General features: G+C 44.5%; 1 protein-coding gene across 1 annotated transcript in view; it reads left to right on the plus strand.

Moving 5' to 3' along the window:
• The first annotated feature begins 3,096 nt into the window (after window positions 1-3,096).
• The window catches only part of GPR107 (G protein-coupled receptor 107), a 71,219-nt gene continuing 55,658 nt past the window's right edge, over window positions 3,097-18,657 (plus strand). The window contains exon 1 of the mRNA XM_008521582.2: window positions 3,097-3,748. Coding sequence (XP_008519804.1) covers window positions 3,608-3,748 — 141 coding nt within the window. The 5' untranslated portion in view covers window positions 3,097-3,607. The remainder of the gene's footprint in view (window positions 3,749-18,657) is intronic.

The following is an 18,657-nucleotide window of genomic DNA, read 5'->3' on the forward strand; positions in this document are numbered from 1 at the left end:
TAATAAACATCTAATTCAGGGGCTTATATATATAGATACCTCTATCTATCTATCTGTATCTATCTTATCTTTTTTTGTTGTTTTGGTTTTTTAAGGAAGATTAGCCCTGAGCTAACTGCTGGTAATCCTCCTCTTTTTGCTGAGAGACTGGCCCTGAGCTCACATCCATGCCCATCTTCCTCTACATTATATGTGGGACGCCTACCACAGCATGGCACGCCAAGTGGTGCCATGTCCACACCCAGGATCTGAACCGGCAAACCCCAGGCTGGCAAAGTGGAACATGCGCACTTAACCGCTGTGCCACTGGGCCGGCCCCCGTCTTATCTTTTAAAGGAGACAGGTTTTGTAATTGTTAAATTGAGACCCTAGTGTTCCACTACTTATTAGGTGTGTGGCCTTTGGCAAGTTATTTACACTCTTCTGCACGACGGTTTCTTCATTTGTGAAATGAGGGAGCTGGTGGGGGGCATGGATTCAGTGTCAGCCAGATTTGGACAGCCCTGCACAGAGCCTGCAGAGCTTTGGATCAATTATTTTCCTTCTCCAAGCCTGTTTCCTCCTCTGTAAGATGGAAATAATGCTCTGACTTCAAAGGTTACTGCGAAGAGTAAAAGAAAGAATACATGTAAAATGCTTAGCGTGTAAGGGCACAAGTATCGGTTCCCTTTCCTTTCAGCTTGTTTTCTGGAGAATTTTTATTTATTATATCAAGAAAAGCAATCATTTAAGCACTTCTGATGCAGCCAGACAGCTTGCCCGAACTACAATTGATTGGTTATCTATTGGTGAAGCACTATTCCTACTGAAATTCTCAGGAATTTTTTTTAATTTAAAGTAGCTTCCATTGGTTTCTAGCTTAAAATGCTCCATCTGTTTAGCATTCAAACTACTTAGTCAAGAAGGCAGTCAAGTGGAAAAAGTTGGAGTGGGATAAAAGTAGGAACTTTATGGTGAGTAGAATCTTAAAACGGCAACCAATTTTTGCACCCGATAATGGAATTCCCTGAAAGGGTATAAAGATGTGCATAAAATCAGAAAAAAACAGCTGTCCTGTGGCCAAGCAAATCACACATTGTGCCACCAAGGTGAGGAGACGTGAACTGGAAGCTTTTCTCGAACCCGTAGGATTTAACACGTGTCAGGGCCGAGCTTTTCCATGAAGATCACTCTCTGCAAGAGGCCATGGGCTCCCCCCTGGCCCCAAGACATGACGTTTGAAGTCAAAGAACGAAAGTGGTATTTGACTTCTGAATGTATTGCTAGGTCTCAATTTTTTTCTTGTTTTTGGAAGATCAGCCCTGAGCTAACATCTGCTGCCAATCCTCCTCTTTTTGCTGAGGAAGACTGGCCCTGAGCTAACATCCGTGCCCATCTTCCTCTACTTTACACATGGGACGCCTGCCACAGCATGGCTTGCCAAGCGGTGCATAGGTTCATACCCGGCTCCAACCAGCCAACCGGGGCGCTGAAGCGGAATACATGAACTTAACCGCTGCGCCACCAGGACAGCCCTTCCCAGGTCCCAGTTTGACCTCTAGTTCTCTATACTGTCTTTATAGAGGTTTTTGGTCTAAAATATCAACTCTTTTGATAAGAAAAACAAATAGCAACTACATCTTACTACAACTAGAGAATATTAATCCATTAATTACTTAAAAGATTTCTGGAAATTTCTACACTGATGCCAAATGTTATTAATCACACTAGGTTCAAATTACAAATTCTGTTACTAGTGACAACCTTCAGTGGATCCTGAAAAGTTAGAAGAAATAGAAAAATAAAATGCACTTGACCGACAGAGTAAGGCTAAAAGCCAGATTTAGGACATCAGTCTTTCCAGCCCCTCCAGGCCTTTTCAGTCAATACCTTAAAGTTTAATGCCCCTTTGAGAATGCTGCCAGGGAGAAGCAAGCATAACTTGTTCTGTTACTGACCAGGTCTGTTTCTAGTTACAGCATCATGGTTATGCAAATAACCTTTTCTTGAAACTCAGAAATCATGTGCCGACATAATTGCCAAGACAGTAGTTTTCACAGAATTTGAAAAGTGTCTAAAAAATGCTTCACTTTAAGCCTTTGTCATTAGTGTTTCCATTCTTATTTCTTTCAATTCCAAACTAATGACTGGTACAATGTGGTTCTCAAAGGCCTGAAGGAAGCTATTCTTCATCGACCTCTGGGAGACGGTTTAAACCTCTGTGAAGGTCACCTAATAGTTCCCAAGGGAAAAGAAGCAAGCAATAAGAACCCAAGTTTAAGTGCTTGTAAAACTGTTTTCCAGAAACTAAAAGACAAAAGTCTTCTATTTTATAAACTACTTAAATGTTTCATCACTATTATGTTATTAAATGAAATTAAGACGCTTCCTGATCATTCTGTTTTTAGAAGTCTATTACATTCAAGTTGAAAACCAGAGATTCTCAAAAAGGGCATCTAACTTTAAAAAGTAAACAATAAAAACACACCAAAGCATTGCAAGGTACCTTTGAAAAGGAAACTACACTTGAAAGTCACCTTTCCCTTTAATGACTAGTTTCTTACTAAAGTAAGAATCGGTCAACTGTCTGTGGTATTTCCTCTTGACACCTAAAAGAAAAATATCACTTATTTTACATTCCTATTATGTTCTTTCACAGTGCTGATTTTTAAAATGCTTTCTGAAAATTTCTCATTTGATAACACATTGGTTACTCAGACGCTGGGATTTTATTTTGAAAAATTTTTTGAAGATAATGGAATTTTTTGAAAAATTAAAGAATTAGAAAGCCATGTGTGGCATAGTGCAAGGAATCCCCCCATTAAAGATCTCCCTATAAATTCCACAGATTAGAAGCAAAGAAAGTTTCCACTCATCCTCTAGTGGTCCCACGAACGGCAGGAAGCAATATAACACAGTATTTAGAAGTTTCCACGTGATGTCCAGCTCAACCCGGAAAAAATGACTCAGAGCCTCAGTCTGCTTACCTGTTAAGTGGGGATAATGGTTAACACCTACCTCCTACCTCACCAGACTGTTCCAAGGATTAAATGCAATAACGCACACAAAAGGCGTAACGAAGCGCCAGCTAAGCTCGAGAAATCGTATTACTACAACCACTTCGTCTGAAACTTTAGTATGAAGCGCCTCAAAAAACCCAAAGGACCTATGACAAGCCGTGAACTTGCTATTTTTCACCAAGTCAACGCCGCTCGTGCAAACAACGGCCAGGCCCGGCGCTGCAGCCACAGGGTGAGACATCCCCGACCCGGAGAGCCGGGTCCCCCCGGGGTCCGGGTCCCGCAGGCCCACGGGCGCTTTCAAAGCACGGCGGGTCGGAGGAGACGCCCCGGCCGGCCCTGCCCAGGACGGTTGCCATGGCAGCGATCACAGGGTCCCCGCGGGGGGTTCTGGCTAACCAGAGTCCGCACGGGGGAGGCCAACTGAACGGCCACTCGACGGCCAGCTTGGGCCCCTCGGCGACTTCCCGGGGCGCACCCTCCACGAGAATGACCACTGTCCCCGCGCCGCGGGCCGCCAAGCCCTTCTGCCAGGCTCTTCCGGCGCCGCTGCCCTTTGACCCCGGAAGTGGGCGGGAGAGGAAGCGGCTGGTGATGCTGGAACAAACATGGCCGCTCCGGCCGCTGGCGGCCTCTCAGGCTCCCGCTGGCCGCGGCTCACCGCTGGCCTCCGGCTGCTCCCGCTCCTGGGACTGCTGCAGCTGCTGGCCGAGCCCGGCCTGGGCCGCGTCCACCACCTGGCGCTCAAGGTAAGGCCGCCGAGGGCCGAGCAGGGCCGGGCCGGGGGGCGGAGGCCGAGGCTGCTCCCTCGGGGCTTGGGGCAACTTTGGCCCAGGAGGGGTCTCGGATCGATTGGGCCCGCTTGCTCGCCCCCGCGGGCATGGCCTCTTCCTGAGAGAGGTCTTTTGGGAACTGAGGGAGTGGCGGGGGTCCTCGGGCTGTCTGGAAGGGGCAAAAGATTCGAGCTGAGAAAGGGGAAGGAGCTGACCTGCGGCGTAACACCGAAGGACTCGGGAGCCCCAGCCTGCAATCCCTGCAGGCTTCCCTAGGCTCCTCGCCGATAGGCAGCTGCTCTTCCCCCTCCCTTCTCGCCTCCAACTTTTATCCTCGACGTCGCTTTTTCGCGGTCTCCACTCCTCCATCCCCTCGTGCCCCGTGAAAGTACACGGAACCTTGGCCTCAGTTTCCCAGTTCAGCTTAGGGCGCTGTGTAGACTGACCAAAGGGGGGACGTCCGGGAGGAATTTCAAATCTCGCTTGAAATACGTGACCGAGAACTTAAAACCAGGCTTAAAAATATGTTTCTAATTAGAGGGCCTGCCTTCTTCTGCCTGGCTCCTGTCATTGTCTGCCTAGGAAAGAGATTTATGATACGCCTAGAACGATCCTTTCGATCTTGCATTATAACTCACAACTAAAAGTCATCTAAGACCAAAACGTGCCTCCAGGCGGTTCAGCAGGTTAACGTATCTGGGGAGTAGAAAAATAAATCTTTATGACCCAAAGCCTTGTACATTATTTTCATGATGCATCATTTTCTAAGAAGTTGTGGGATTGTAGAAAATTTGCCTTATTAAAACACATTAACAAACCGTGAAACATTGTATTTTTGTAAACGTAGAGCTTAAAGAATACAGAACCTGGCTTAAAAAGTCTAGCCAGACCCATGCATCATACTTTGGGGTATCACTTGTTTGTAAACAAAAATTACCTGATTGAGATGGTTTTCAGCACCAGGGAGCTAGATGAGTCTTAGCTCCTTTTCAGAAACTGCTGAAAACTATGGAACGTCTCCCCAAAAACGTGCAGATAGAAATGTAGGCAAAATTTTCTTGGCATTTTTAGGACTTTATAATCTTGCTGAAACTTAGCCATAGACCCTAGCTCCCAAGCTTATGACTCCAAGTCAAGAACTCCTGATCTTTAAAATTCTTTCATTTTATAGTATAAGATCCTGAGTCTTACATTAAGTTATGTAACTGAGTTCATATAGCTTATAAATTTGAAACAAAGCTAATAGTAGGACACACTGGATCATGTCTCTTGGCTCCCAGTACAGTGCTCTCTGTACATTTCTAGAATTAAAATGTCAGGTGGCTGGCATCATTAGGTAAATACTGACAGTATAGGTAGAGATGAAGATGTCTGCTGGCCTAAGTGGTAGAAGCAAACTGAACTGATGTAATTCTGGTGGTTGATTTTTCCCTATTGTGCTAAGTCTCTTAGTATTTTTCATCTTTGTAAGTTGTTTGATAAGTACTGTGGTGCCAACTCCATAGTCAGTACTGTGATTGTTTCTTTTCTCTCTCTTTTTTAAAGATTTTACTTTTCCTTTTTCTCCCCAAAGCCTGCTGGTACATAGTTGTGTATTTTTAGTCGTGGGTCCTTCTAGTTGTGGCATGTGGGACGCCACCTCAGCATGGCCTGATGAGTGGTGCCATGTCTGCGCCCAGGATCCAAACCAGCAAAACCCTGGGCCACCGCAGCAGAGCGTGCAAACTTAACCACTCGGCCATGGGGCCGGCCCCCTGTTTCTTTTCTCTCAAACATTCTAACTTCTTACCCAAGGACATGGAAATCACCTAAAGAGAGCTCGTCACAGCAGCAACATTAGATTGTCTTGTTTCGCTTGAGACCAAGAGAAATAGGATGTTTGATGAGGTTACAGACCTAGACTAGCAAGAATGGCATGAAGAGATCCCTGAGTGCCAGAAATATGCGTTGATCTTTTTAAAAACTTTTTATCATGGAGAATTTCAAACCTATACCAAAGTAGAACAGTATAATGTACTCCCATGGAGCTGTCACCCAGCCTCAGTAACCATTAAACAGTGGCTAATTCTGTCCCATCCCCACACATGTCACTTCTCTCTTCATATTCTTTCTTTTTTTTTTTAATTGGAAACAAGGTCTTTCATTTTTCATTCACTTTTCTTATCCCATGCTACATTTTCTGCATTCTCCTGGTTTTCTCAGTCTTCTCAAATTTCTTCTCTTTTGATCTTTCTTTAGATTCTGTACCTTGTTAAAACAACTGTATTGAGGTATAGTTTACATACCATAAAATTCACCCATTTTAAGTGTACACTTCAGTGATTGTTAGTGAATTTACTGAGTTGTGCAACTATCGCCACAGTCCAGCCCTAGAGTATTTCCATCACCCTCATAAGATCCCTTGTGCTGGTTGACAGTGAATTCCCATTTCCACCCCCAGCTCCCAGCAACCACTAATCTACTTTCCATCTCTATAGATTTGCCCTTTCTGGATATTTCATAGAAATGGAATCACACAGTATGTGTTTTTTTGTGTCTGGCTTCTTTTGCTTATGTTTTTGAGATTCATCAAATCTGTCTGTTAGTGCCATGTATTAGTAATTCATTCCTTTTAATGGCTGAATACTGTTCCATTGTGTGGATACCACCTTTTGCTTAGCCATTCATCAGTTGCTGGACATTTGAGTTGTTTTCATTTTTGGCCACTGTGAATAACGCTGCTACAAACATTCATGAGCAAGTCTTTGTGGGGACTTATGTTTTCATTTTTGGGGGTGATACCCTAGAAGTGGGGTAGAATTCTGGATATGTGGTGGATTTATATTTAACCTTTTAAGAAACTGCCGAACTGCTTTCTGAAGTGGCTGTACCATTTTACATTCCCACCAGCAATTTGTGAGGGTTCCTCTTTCTATACATTTTTGCCGGCGTTTGTCAGTGTCTTCTCATATTATTTTAGAATGAATCAACGGCATCATTATCATTTGATCCATAAATATTTCAGTATGTACCTATAAGAACTAAGGACCCTTTTAAAAACATAACTACAATACCATTATAACAAAAAATAATAATGTTAATATTTACCAAGATCAGGTTCAAGTTTCCATTGGTCATAAATGGATTTAAAACATTTTTTTAACCAGAATCTAAATAGCATCCTTACATTGCAGTTGGTCAACATGCCTCTTAAGTCTCTTGTAATCTAGAGGATCTCACTCCTTCAAGGCCCCGTGCTGGATTTTGCTGGTTATTTCCTTGTGTAATTTAATATGTTCGTCTGTCCTTTGTGTTTCCTGTAACTTGCTAATTGGATCTAGCGGTTTGACCATGTTCAAGTTTGATTCTTGAGGCAGGGCTGTTTCCCGCGTAGTGCTGTGTTGTTCCATGGGGAGGCAAGGTGTCTGCTTGTCCTTCTCTTTGTCACGTTGGCCCTGTTGATGTCCAATGCTTACGTCCCTTTGTTCATTCGTGTCTTGGTCTGTTCAGGATGCTATAACAATACCACAGACTGGGTAGGTTATAAACAACAGAAATTTATTTCTCACAGTTCTGGAGCCTGAGAAGTCCAAGATCAAGGTGCCAGCATGGGTGCATTCTGGTAAAGGCCCTCTTCCTTGTTCATAGCTGCTGCCTTCTTGCTATGTCCTCACATGGTAGATGGGGTGGGAGATCTCTGTGGGGTCTCTTTTATAAGAACACTAATCCCGTTCGTGAAGACTTCAGCCTCATGACCTAAGCACCTCCCAAAGACCTCCGCACCTCCTAATACCATGATCTTCAAGTGTTAGGATTTCACTGTATGAATTTTGGGGGACACAGACATTCAGACTGTAGCAGTTAGGTATTGATCTGTAATTATGCTATTTGCTCTCAAAGTATAGGACTGCCTTTATTAAGTTATATATTTTATGGTATGGTAGATCTTGTTCTGTTTCTCAAACATGGCCCCCAAGACAAAGGAAAAGTGTATTAAAGTGCAAACGTGTCATTCCTCAGGCATCCACATGCTCAGGAAGCATTTATGGATTGCTTATATAAGGCATGGTCCCTACCCCTGTGGCAGTTTCAGGCCAGCAGAGAAAACAGGTAGAGTCTTCTATATTCTGAGTAGAATATAGAATTCCCTCCGTTGATAGGAATTTTCTTTAAGTATTTTTTTTCCTTAGGAAGATTCACCCTGAGCTAACATCTGTTGCCCGTCTTCCTCTTTTTGCTTGAGGAAGATTGTCCCTGAGCTGACATCTGTGCCAGTCTTCCTTTATTTTATATGTGGGTCGCTGCCACAGCGTGGCTGCCGAGGGGTGGTATAGGTCTGTGCCTGGGAACCAAACCCGTGGCTGCCGAAGCGGGGCGTGTGAACTTAACCACTAGGCAACAGGGCCAGCCTGACCCTTAAGTATTTTAACACTTCTTGACTTTGTAGACTCAAGCTGTGGAGTACAATTTAGCCTTTTCTGGATGATAGGGAGTGTCCATTCACTTATTCAATAAACATTTTTTTCTGACTCATTACTTTGAACAAATGTTACATTTAAAAGATCAATGATAGTATTTTAGTAGTCATTTTCTAGTTCTCATTAATGGAATAAAAAAGGATAATGAGAATTTTGTGTCAAAGATCGTCTGATAACGGTTTTTACATGGTGGCCTTCTGTGTTTACAAATATAGGCTATTTTGATGACTGATAATTCTAGCTTTCGGGTAGCCGCTGCCTATGAGACTGGCCAGGAAGTGTCTTGCTAAAGCTTTGAGTGCTTTGATTTAATTTGGACATTTCTTGGGTTGAGTACTTTTATAATAATTATACGTAAATTATAACTTCAATGACCAAAACTTCATCCCGGCAGTGTAATGAAGTGCAGGACAGAGCATGACTTTGGAATGAACAGGTCTGACTTGGGATCCTAACTTCTGTTTGATGCCGTATGACTTTGGGGCTAGTCTCGTAAGAAATCCTCTTCACTGGGGCGGGGGGGGGGGGGGTCTAGATCAGAAGGTGTTAAGTGAGAAGGTAGATTAAAGCAGGAAATCACACAAAAAGGGTATGTACCTGAAACATTTTATTTTGACCTAAAAACTACGATTGTAGCTTAATTGACTAAATGAGTGATTTTAAATGTGCCAGATGACTTTGCAACATATGCCTTCTGCTTCTTGCTTGCCTACTGGACGGATACTCCTTGGGTATCTGTTATATGCTGGGCAGGCACTGTTCTAGACACAAGCTGTGGCAGTGAGTGGGGCTAAGCCCTTGCCTACATGGAGTTTTCAATCTAGTGGTAATGGACAATAAGCTCGGAAACACGTGAGTGCGCAAGTAACTTAAGATTGGCATAAATTGCTGAGAAGAGGATAAAACAGTGTCGGGGTAAAGAGCAGTGGAGTTGGATGGGTTGTCCCGGGAGAGCCTCCCTGAAGAGGTGATGTTTGAGCAGAGACTCAAAGAACTAGCCAGCGCTTGAGGATCTGGGGAAGAGTGTGAGAGGCAGAGGACACAGGAGGCGCAGTGGCCCTGAGTGGGACGGTCTGCATTTTCATTTGTCCATGGAGCTGCAAGGAGGCCTGTGTGGCTGGAGCACAGTGGTTTGGGGAAGAGAGGAGAGGAAGCTGAAGAGGTGCAGGTGAGCCTGGAGGCCACGGTAAGATGTGCGGATTGTATTTTGTGCACTGAGGAGCCTGCCCTGGTTTTTGGTATAAAGGAACGGTTCCCTGAAGAAGTGACATTAAAGCTGAGACCTGGAACGTGAGTAAGAATAAGCCAGGGTCAGCTGGGGTTAGAGTGTGTGGAAGGGACAGCGTGCCCTACCCTGATCTTTGGTTCCCTGATCCGCGAAATAGGGGTGATGGTTGCTTTCTGTCAGGGAAGCTACGAGGCCTGGGTATAATTTGTGTAAAATAATAGTACTGAGTAGTAGAATGAACTAAATAGTAAGTGCATTCATTCAGCATTCATTAAATACCTGTTGTGTGCTAGGTGCTAGGATGCAAAAATGAGACAGGCACGGAAACAGGTAGTTTTGATACAGCCTGGTGGCTCTTTAACACAACAGTCCTGTGCAGGGGCTGTGGGAGCACAGAGTCCGGGACCCTTTCTGAGAGGCCGAGATAGGGAATATTTCCTCTGAGAGCTAACATCTGAGTTGTACCTTGGAAGAGTTTACGTTTTAGGAGAAAAAATAAGCCAAGAGAAGCATATGGAGAGAATAGGGTGGTCCCGTCAGAGGGGACAGCCTCCTGAGCATGGTGGCAGGAAGTCATCCATCATGCCCGGTGTTGACGTGCAAAGAGCAGAGCAGAGGAAATGCGTGGAGATCGGCCTTTGTAACATGTGGAGGCTTTGGGGAGCCCCTGACGTTTTTAAGGCCGGGAGTGACTGAATAATTTGATTTTATGTAGATTTCTCTGGGAGTTCAATCAGGGGGCAAGACTGGAAGCCAGGGGTGAGCCAGGTTATAGAGGCACTCTAGGTGCGAGATTAGGGCCTAAAGTGGGGGCAGGAGGGAGAAGAGGGTACAGACCCCCCCCAGCTATTTAGAAAGTAAATGATGGACAAATCTCGGGGTAAGGGAGGAGGTGGCATCTAGGTTGGCGGCAGAGCTTATGAAGGTGGATGTTGGTGCCACCACCTAACACATTCTGGGAAGAAGATGAGATAGTGCTGTTGAGGTGACTGAATAGTTGGAAAAGGAATAAGAGCGAGATGCACATTCATCCTCCACCTGTAAACCTGTGTCCCCCCCCACACACACCTTTTGGTGAAGGGATTATTTGGGGGATGTGGTTGTCTCACTGGCGTATTTTGCAGGATGGGAAGGCAGTTCTGTGTAATTACCCATTAGCATAGCTGAATTACTCCTTTTCCTCATGTTAAACCAAGAGAGAGGCCTTGTAGTTGGGCTTGAGCACGTGCTGCCCTTTAGTTAATTGGTGTGGCCAAAAGGCAGCAGTATCCATTTGTGTGGGCCTCAACAACATGAGTGTATACATTGATCTGAGTCTTCCTTTTTTTGGTGAGGAACATTTCCTCTGAGCTAACATCCGTTGCCACTTTTCCTCTTTTTTTGCTTGAGGAAGATCAGCCCTGAGTTAACATTTGTGCCAGTCTCCCTCTATTTTGTTTGTGGGTTGCTGCCATGACATGGCTTGTTTAGTGGTTTAGGTCTGTACCTGGGATCCGAACCTGCAAACCCAGGTTGCCGAAGCAGAGCTGCACCCTGTGCACTACGCCACAGGGCCAGGCCCTGAGTCTTCTCCATTTCCCTACCGACTTTTATGCGCCAAAGTGGGATAGTCCATAGTGCTCTGAAGGTTATTTTAACACCAGTGCCTGACCATTTGAATTAGAAAGACTCCTAACCTCAGTCCAGTCGTGCACTGCATAACGACATATCGGTCAAGGGACCGCATGCACGACAGTGTCCCGTAAGATCAGTACCATACAGCCTAGGTGTGTAGTGGGCTGTGCATTTGGGTTTGTGCAAGTACACTCTGTGATGTTCTCACAATGACAAAATCGCCTAACAATGCATTTCTCAGAAGGTATCCCTGTTGTTAGTGACGCATGACTATATACACGTAAAATCTACGGACCTTTCAGGGTTTCATCTCTTTTAAGTACTACTATCTATTAAGCACCTGCTCATCGGCATAGGTGTATATGAACATGTGATACACTTTTTCTGGTCATTACTCTTTGGTGGCGTGTGTGCCAATTTGCTTTCTTCTGAGAACACTGGTGTAGAGCAATCAAATATTGATTGCTGAGGTTTCTTAATAAAACACCCCTGGAAAATTCCAATAATTATTTTGTCTTTTTTTCCACTTTTATTTCCCCTTGCCCTTCCACTGCTGCTGTTATGGATTTTTGCTGCTGCTGTTTTTATCCCCGGTGCACAAGGGTAAACCTGTGGTTTACTCTTTTATTAACTAGGGGGAAAAAAGTTGGGATCAAGAAAGATTGTCTATGCATTAGGTTTTCCTTTGCTTCATCTCTTTGGTTGAAGAAGAATAGCATGAATATGGCCAGGTGATTAAGCACTAGGAGTCTTCAGTGTAAATGATTGAGAAGATGGATGTATGTACTGGGTTGACTGGTGTCCCTCCAAAATTAATGTCCACCCAGAATCTCAGGATGTGGCCTTATTTGGAAATAGGGTCTTTGCAGCTGTAAATAATGAAGATTAGGTCATACTGGGTCAGGCTGGTCCTAATTCAGTATGACCAGTGTCCTTCTCAGAAGAGGAGGCACACAGAGAGGGAGGAAGGCCGTGTGAGATTGGATTGCTGCAGCTGCGAACCAGGAACCCTGAGGATTGCGAGCAACCGCCAGGAACTTGGAAGAGGCAAGGAAGGGTTTTTTCCCTAGAGGCTTCAGAGGGAGCATGGCCTTGCCGACACCTTGATTTTGGACTTCTAGCCTCCAGAACTGGGAGAGAATAAGTTTCTGTTGTTGTAAGCCACGCGGTCTGTGAGTGTTTGTTACAACAGCCCTGGGAAACTAATACAATAGGTATATGATAACCTCACTTCGAAGCTCCACCTTCATAGCAACGTGTTGCTACTCTGTTTCCAAGTGGTAGCGTTCAGAGAATGTCTTCAGCAGAGCAGTGATGTCTGTAAGTAGATGAATCAGATCCCCTTTGCACAAATACTCTGGAATCACTGCCAGTCGATCAGGATCCGCCTGATCACACCAGCCTTACTTGGTAGATCTTCCTTTACCAGTGGCTACAGCCCCACTGCACGGACTGCTTTGTGAATTCCACCCCCTGCCCCTGAAGAAGTATCTGGAAAGTTTTGGGAAATTAGAAGAGGATCTTCCTCACACCTGCTGTGCCTCCGCTCAGGTCCACTGACTCTTAGCTGGTCCATCCTGTAAAACCTCAAACCCTTCCTAGGCATGCCTCCAAAACTGTGATCAGTGTGTAAAATCAGTGTTTGCTGCAACTGGGTGGACTCACAGGTTAGCCGGGTCTGTCCAGAATCTCGCCCAGGGTGGTGCAGAAAAGCATGCAGTGTGCTCTCGCGACAGTATGAGGTCAGGCCCAGCCCCTTGGCCTTGTGAGCGTGGAGAAGAGCTTGGTCGAGGCAGCCAACAGCTCACCTAAGGCAATTCAGAGTGAGGAGAGGAAGGGAGCTGGGGGAGTGCAACACGGAGGGAGATGCTGTTGACTCATTCAGTGTTGTTTGAAATCTTTCGTCCCTCTTAAGTATGCTCCGTAACTCTAGCGTATGAGACTGCTGTGGACACAGAAAGGTTGAGACCGCTGGCTCGGTGACGACTGTTCTGTGCTCACTTGGGGGAAATGAGGTGTTCTACAGAATCTAAATTTTTTTTTTTTTTAGATTGGCACCTCCACTAACATCTGTTGCCAGTCTTTTCTTCTTCTTCTCCCTCCAAAGCCCCCCTGTACATAGTTGCATATTCTAGCTGTGAGTGCCTCTGGTTGTGCTATGTGGGACGCTGCCTCAGCACAGCCTGATGAGCGGTGCCATGTCCACGCCCAGGATCCCAACCTGTGAAACCCTGGGCCGCTGAAGCAGAGCGTGCGAACTTAACCAGTCGGCCACGGGGCTGGCCCCTGAATCTAAATTTGAAGTGATGGTAATAGCTACTTATTATTAAAGCATCTATTATAGGCCAGAGACTATGCTAAATATTTGATATTTTTTATTCACTGACTCCTCATAGCAGGCCTTTGAGATAAATGTTATTATCTCTGCTTTATGAATTAGGAAAACAGAACTTGGGTTACATAAGTAGAGTCGGAATTTGAACCCAGGATCCGTGCTCTTTCCATCTTACCACTTGCACTGAGCGAGCAGCCCTCAGTGACTGTCAAGGAGGCGAGCCCTGATCACCAGGACCCTAGACTTCTGTGCTTTGCATTTTCTGTCAGCTTTTTGTAGCTCTTCTCTTTCCTCATATGCTTAGCTGTCAGATTTTTGTTTCATGAGTGAATTTTACCTGATTCCTTTTGTGAGTTGCTGTCTGTATGCGGTGAGCCAAGAATCAATATTAAGCTTAAGGTGGTGTCTCCTACCAGGAGTAGTAGGCAGTCAACAAGTGGTAGATGATACTGTTGTTGCTTCTCTGTGATAGTGGAGAAGCTGATCATGGGCACTTAAAGGCACTTTTGCTTACTTTTCGGGTCTGATGTTTATATTAATCAGAGGTCACAAACTTCGATGCTCGTAGAAGCCGGGTAGATACCAAGTGAGCTGGCTCCGTGAGACAGCAGGGCGCGCCCGCTGAAGAACAAACACATGCCCCTTCTGCAGGTGGCTGCTGCCCTGCTGCAGCAGACGGTTGCTGTGTTGGAATGTGGCCTAGACATGCTGGATCTTGTGGTTCTTTTTCTTCCTTCCTTTCTTTCTTTTTTAAGAATAACTAGAAATTCAGACTTTTATGTGAAATTAACTAGCAATGGATTCAAGTTAAAAAACAAAAACAAAACACTGTGTTGGCCAGATAAAACACATTTTGTGGGCCAGTACAGTCTGTAGACTGCCAGCTGGTGAGCTGTTGAAAATACAGAAGTGACCAGGTAGGTGACCTTCAGCCAGCTCACTTAAGTGGTGTGTTTATTTTCTCAAGTTCCGTTTATGAGAAAACTAAAGTGAAGTATCATTACTCCACGTGCTCTATTTGAAAGCAGTTTAATATGAAGTTGTTGGGCAAATCAAAGTAAAAGCATTTCTTATGTTTTAGTATTTAGTTAAAAGACCAGAATTGTCAGTATAAAACAACTGTTTTTAAAGTGGGGAAAGAGGAGAAAGTACACCAAAATGGTAGTTGTCTTTAGGCGTTGTGATTATGGGAATGCTTATTTCCTCTGCAGATCAGCCCTTTCCTCTGAGCTCTAGACAAGTATGTCCAACTGCCTGACCCCCCGCCCCCCGTTCCATTCAGATGTCTCGTAAGCACCTCTGTGTGTTGAAATTCAGCTTGTCCTGCCACTCCCTTCACCCCCAACGTACGTACTTCTCCTGAAGATTTTCTTTTCTTAGTAGCTGGGACCACTAGCTACTCATTTTCTCAAGCCAGAGTCTGTTATTCTTAACTTCTCATCACCAAGTTCCACAGATGGGTGTTTTAAATAGCTCCCCAGATCCATTCACTGCTCTGTCATCACCACTGTCACTCTTTGGTCCAGGCCATCCTTGTATCTCTTGGAGCAGTGTGGTCTCCTCACACCTGGGGTCCCAGTGTTACTCCAGTTCATATTTTCTTTTGTAGCTGGAATGATCTCCCTAAAAGCCATCTCCAGTCACGTCACTCCCCTTTTAAGCCCATTGGTGGCACCCTGTTCGCCTTAGGGGAGAGTTCACAGTCCTTAATGAGGCTGCCCAGCTTTCTGTGAGGCAGCCTCCTCTCGTCCCATTGCCCGTCCTTTCTTTAGTTTTTTAGTTCATGCATGTGCATCTTGGTGAATTTTTTTATGACTGAACATACCCATGTGACCAGCACTCAGGTCAAGAAACAGGACATTACTAGCACCCTAGAAGCCCTCCTAGCTCTCCATTCCAGTCACCAGAAGGCCCGAAATTACACACATCTCAATAAGGAGGAGGAGAGAGGTCTTGCCTTCCTCAGTTTCATATCATAAGGCAATGTGATAATACTGGGAATCAAGCAGATCAATGGGACAGAATAGGAAGCACACACCAGAGACTTCTGGCTTCATGAGGATGGGATAAGCATCTATTGCTTACCTCTGGAGCATCACAGAGCAGTGGAAGTTAGGACAGATTGCTCTGGAGTAGTCTCAGGACAACTGGCTTCCCATATGGAGGGAAAAAAAAGAAACAGCTACCTTCCTCACACCTTACACAAAAATATATTCCAGGTGGATTAAAGACCAAAATGTAAAAACAACTCTAAAATTAGATGTATATTTTTGTGTAATTTTATATAAATTTATATTTAAGAATTTATATGTATATATAATATATTTATATACCCTTGATCCCCAGACAAATATGTGTAAGAAGATATGTACAAGGATCATAATAGCTTTCATACAGTTTTGTCATACCAAAAGATCGGAAATTCCCTGAGCACACAGGATGGGGAAATGGATATATTGTGATGTACATGTGATGGAACACAAGCAGATACATGAGGAACTGGAGCATTAAGTGTATCAGCGCAGGTCCTCAAAGAGTGCAGTGTCTCTGAAAATGCGAGTTGTGGAACTGTACATGCAATATGACACAATTTATCCACAGTTTTAAAACACAGAATGATACTGTGTGATGTTTATGGATATATCTAGTAAAAGTAATTTAAAAAGGAAAAAGCAGAAAACCACCTAACCAATTAATGAATGTGGGAGGGATGACGGAGGGAATAGGATTCGGCAGAGATACAAGGCGCTTGACTTTGTCACTAACCTTTTATTGTTTCCCTCCTTTCCTCTCTCCCTTCCTGTGGATCTGAAGCAACTGTGATAGAGACATTTGATAATTCCGGAGTGGGTGAATGGATATTGGTTGTCGTTTGTTTAACTTTGCTACGACTAGAAGGGTTGTGAGCCTCCTGAGAGCAAGGGCTCGCTTGCCCTGGTGACCATTGAGTGCACAGTGCCTGACACATAGTGGGGATTCAGTCTGTCTCTGTTGAATGAGGGAATGAATGCGTTTCTGTGTTCCAGTTTTTCTAAAATGAGCACTTATTACTGACAAAGTGTTGTTGCCGTGTTTCTATAAACAGGAATTCTCTGCACTTGGGTGATGGGCTTGTGTGTACTCAGGACATGGCTGATCCTGTTATAGATGCCACCAAACAGCGAGAGTATACATTATGGTTTAGTTTATACTTTTCCAGCTAATATGATCTTTCGTTTGCTTAGTCCCACCTAAGAGCTACAATGACTGAAAAATGTGGTTTAAATTTTCTTCGATGTGAAAGGAAAAGACCAAACTGTTATTGTAAGTTATCGCAGAGGGTGAGGATGCAGCTCCTCTCCTGTCCTTTTGCAGTTATGTTTTCTGTGAGCGGGTACAAGTTTTATCATCAGAATAAACAAGTGATATATGTCTATTTTTAGAGATTTTGTTTTTCCTTTTTCTCCCCAAAGCCCCCCTGTACATAGTTGCATATTTTAGTTGTGGGTCCTTCTGGTTGTGGCATGTGGGACGCCGCCTCAGCGTGGCCTGATGAGCGGTGCCATGTCCGCGCGCAGGATCCGAACCAGTGAAACCCTGGGCCGCCGCAGCGGAGCGCGTGAACTTCACCACTCGGCCATGGGGCCGGCCCCCAACAAGTAATGTTAAAATAAAACAGATTAGAGGGAAAATCTCCAAATTCTGAATGGTTTTCACAAAGTGAAATAGGGGTGACTTTTTTTCACTTTGGTTCTTTTTTCCCTAATGTAGTTGTCATTTATAATTTTTAAAAGTTAAATTTGATTATAAAAACTATCCTACATTTCACTCTAAGAAGTCAAATAAAAATGATTTTTTTGAATATAATACTTCATTTTCAGAGGCATAGTTTGTAGAAAACCAAAAAGGTTTTTGGATGGATAAAGTACAGATTAGAACACTGGTTATAATTGCCTTTCATAATGTGTTTGAAGGAGTAAAAGAGTATTTAGTGTGTGCCAGGTAACTGCTTTCTGGTGAGCTGAAAGCTTTTCTGATACAAGGGTGCTCAGGCGTGTTAGGCGTCCTTCCCCCACCCCGCCCCCTCGAGTGGATCCCTCGGAGTGGCCCGCTGTGCCCGCGTAGTGTGTCCTTCCGCATCTCCCGCCGTAACTTTAATCACCTTCATACACTCCTTCCCCACAGGTAGGTTTCTTTCTCTTTTCTTTTTTTGTTATAGTCACACTTTATAAAATGGAAGTCAGCTCAGGTTATGTGCAGAGCTTTTCAGTGACTTCTGAGCCCAAGTCCGGCCATACTGGCCTCCTGTAGTCCTCAATCCACGGAGCACGGTTCCACTTTTGGGGGGCATTCCTTGGTGCCAGGCCTGGAGTGCCCTTCCTCCTGACGTCTGTGTGGCGGTTGCCCACACTCCTCTCTGCTCGGAGCTGCCTGCTTGGTGGCGCCTGCTCCGACCACCCTGGTTGAGGTGGCAGCGCTCCCCACCCTCCTCCGCTCGTTTCCCGGCGTGATTTCTCTGTAGACTCCTCGCCATCCAATAGACCACGTCGTCCACTGTTATTTGTTCTTATCTGTCTCCACTGGAATATAAGCTCAATCAGGCAGGAATTTTTGTTCATTTTATTTAGTGCTCCGTTCTCAAACTTAGAGCAAGGCCTGTTGGTACTCAGTGAATACTTGCTGAATGAATCAGCTTGTCTTTTTCATTTATTATCTTGTGGATATTTAAAAGATGTTAGTGTATGTAGGCCTACTTATTACTTCTTTTTTTTTTTTAAAGATTTTATTTTTTTTCCTTTTTCTCCCCAAAGCCCCCCCAGTACATAGTTGTATATTCTTTGTTGTGAGTCCTTCTAGTTGTGGCACGTGGGACGCTGCCTCAGCGTGGTTTGATGAACAGTGCCATGTCCGCGCCCAGGATTCGAACCAACGAAACACTGGGCCGCCTGCAGCGGAGTGCATGAACTTAACTACTCGGCCACGGGGCCAGCCCCCCTACTTATTACTTCTTAACCACTACAATAATACTCCATTGTGAGGAGGACTCATGACTTATAAAAATCATTCTTTTGTTGATGAAAATTTATATTGCCTTTTTATTGCTTGATTTTAGCTATTATACTAAGGCTGCTGTGAATATTCTTGTACATATATCTTTGTGTATCGGCTTTAGTATTTCTGTGGGGTAGATTCCTAGGCGTGGGATTACTTTAAGTGGAGGGTACCAAATAGCCCTCTATAAGGGTTTAATCAGTTTACACTCCCACCAGTA

This window comes from Equus przewalskii, chromosome 26, assembly GCF_037783145.1.
Source record: "Equus przewalskii isolate Varuska chromosome 26, EquPr2, whole genome shotgun sequence".
In the NCBI taxonomy this organism is placed as follows: Eukaryota; Metazoa; Chordata; class Mammalia; order Perissodactyla; family Equidae; genus Equus; species Equus przewalskii.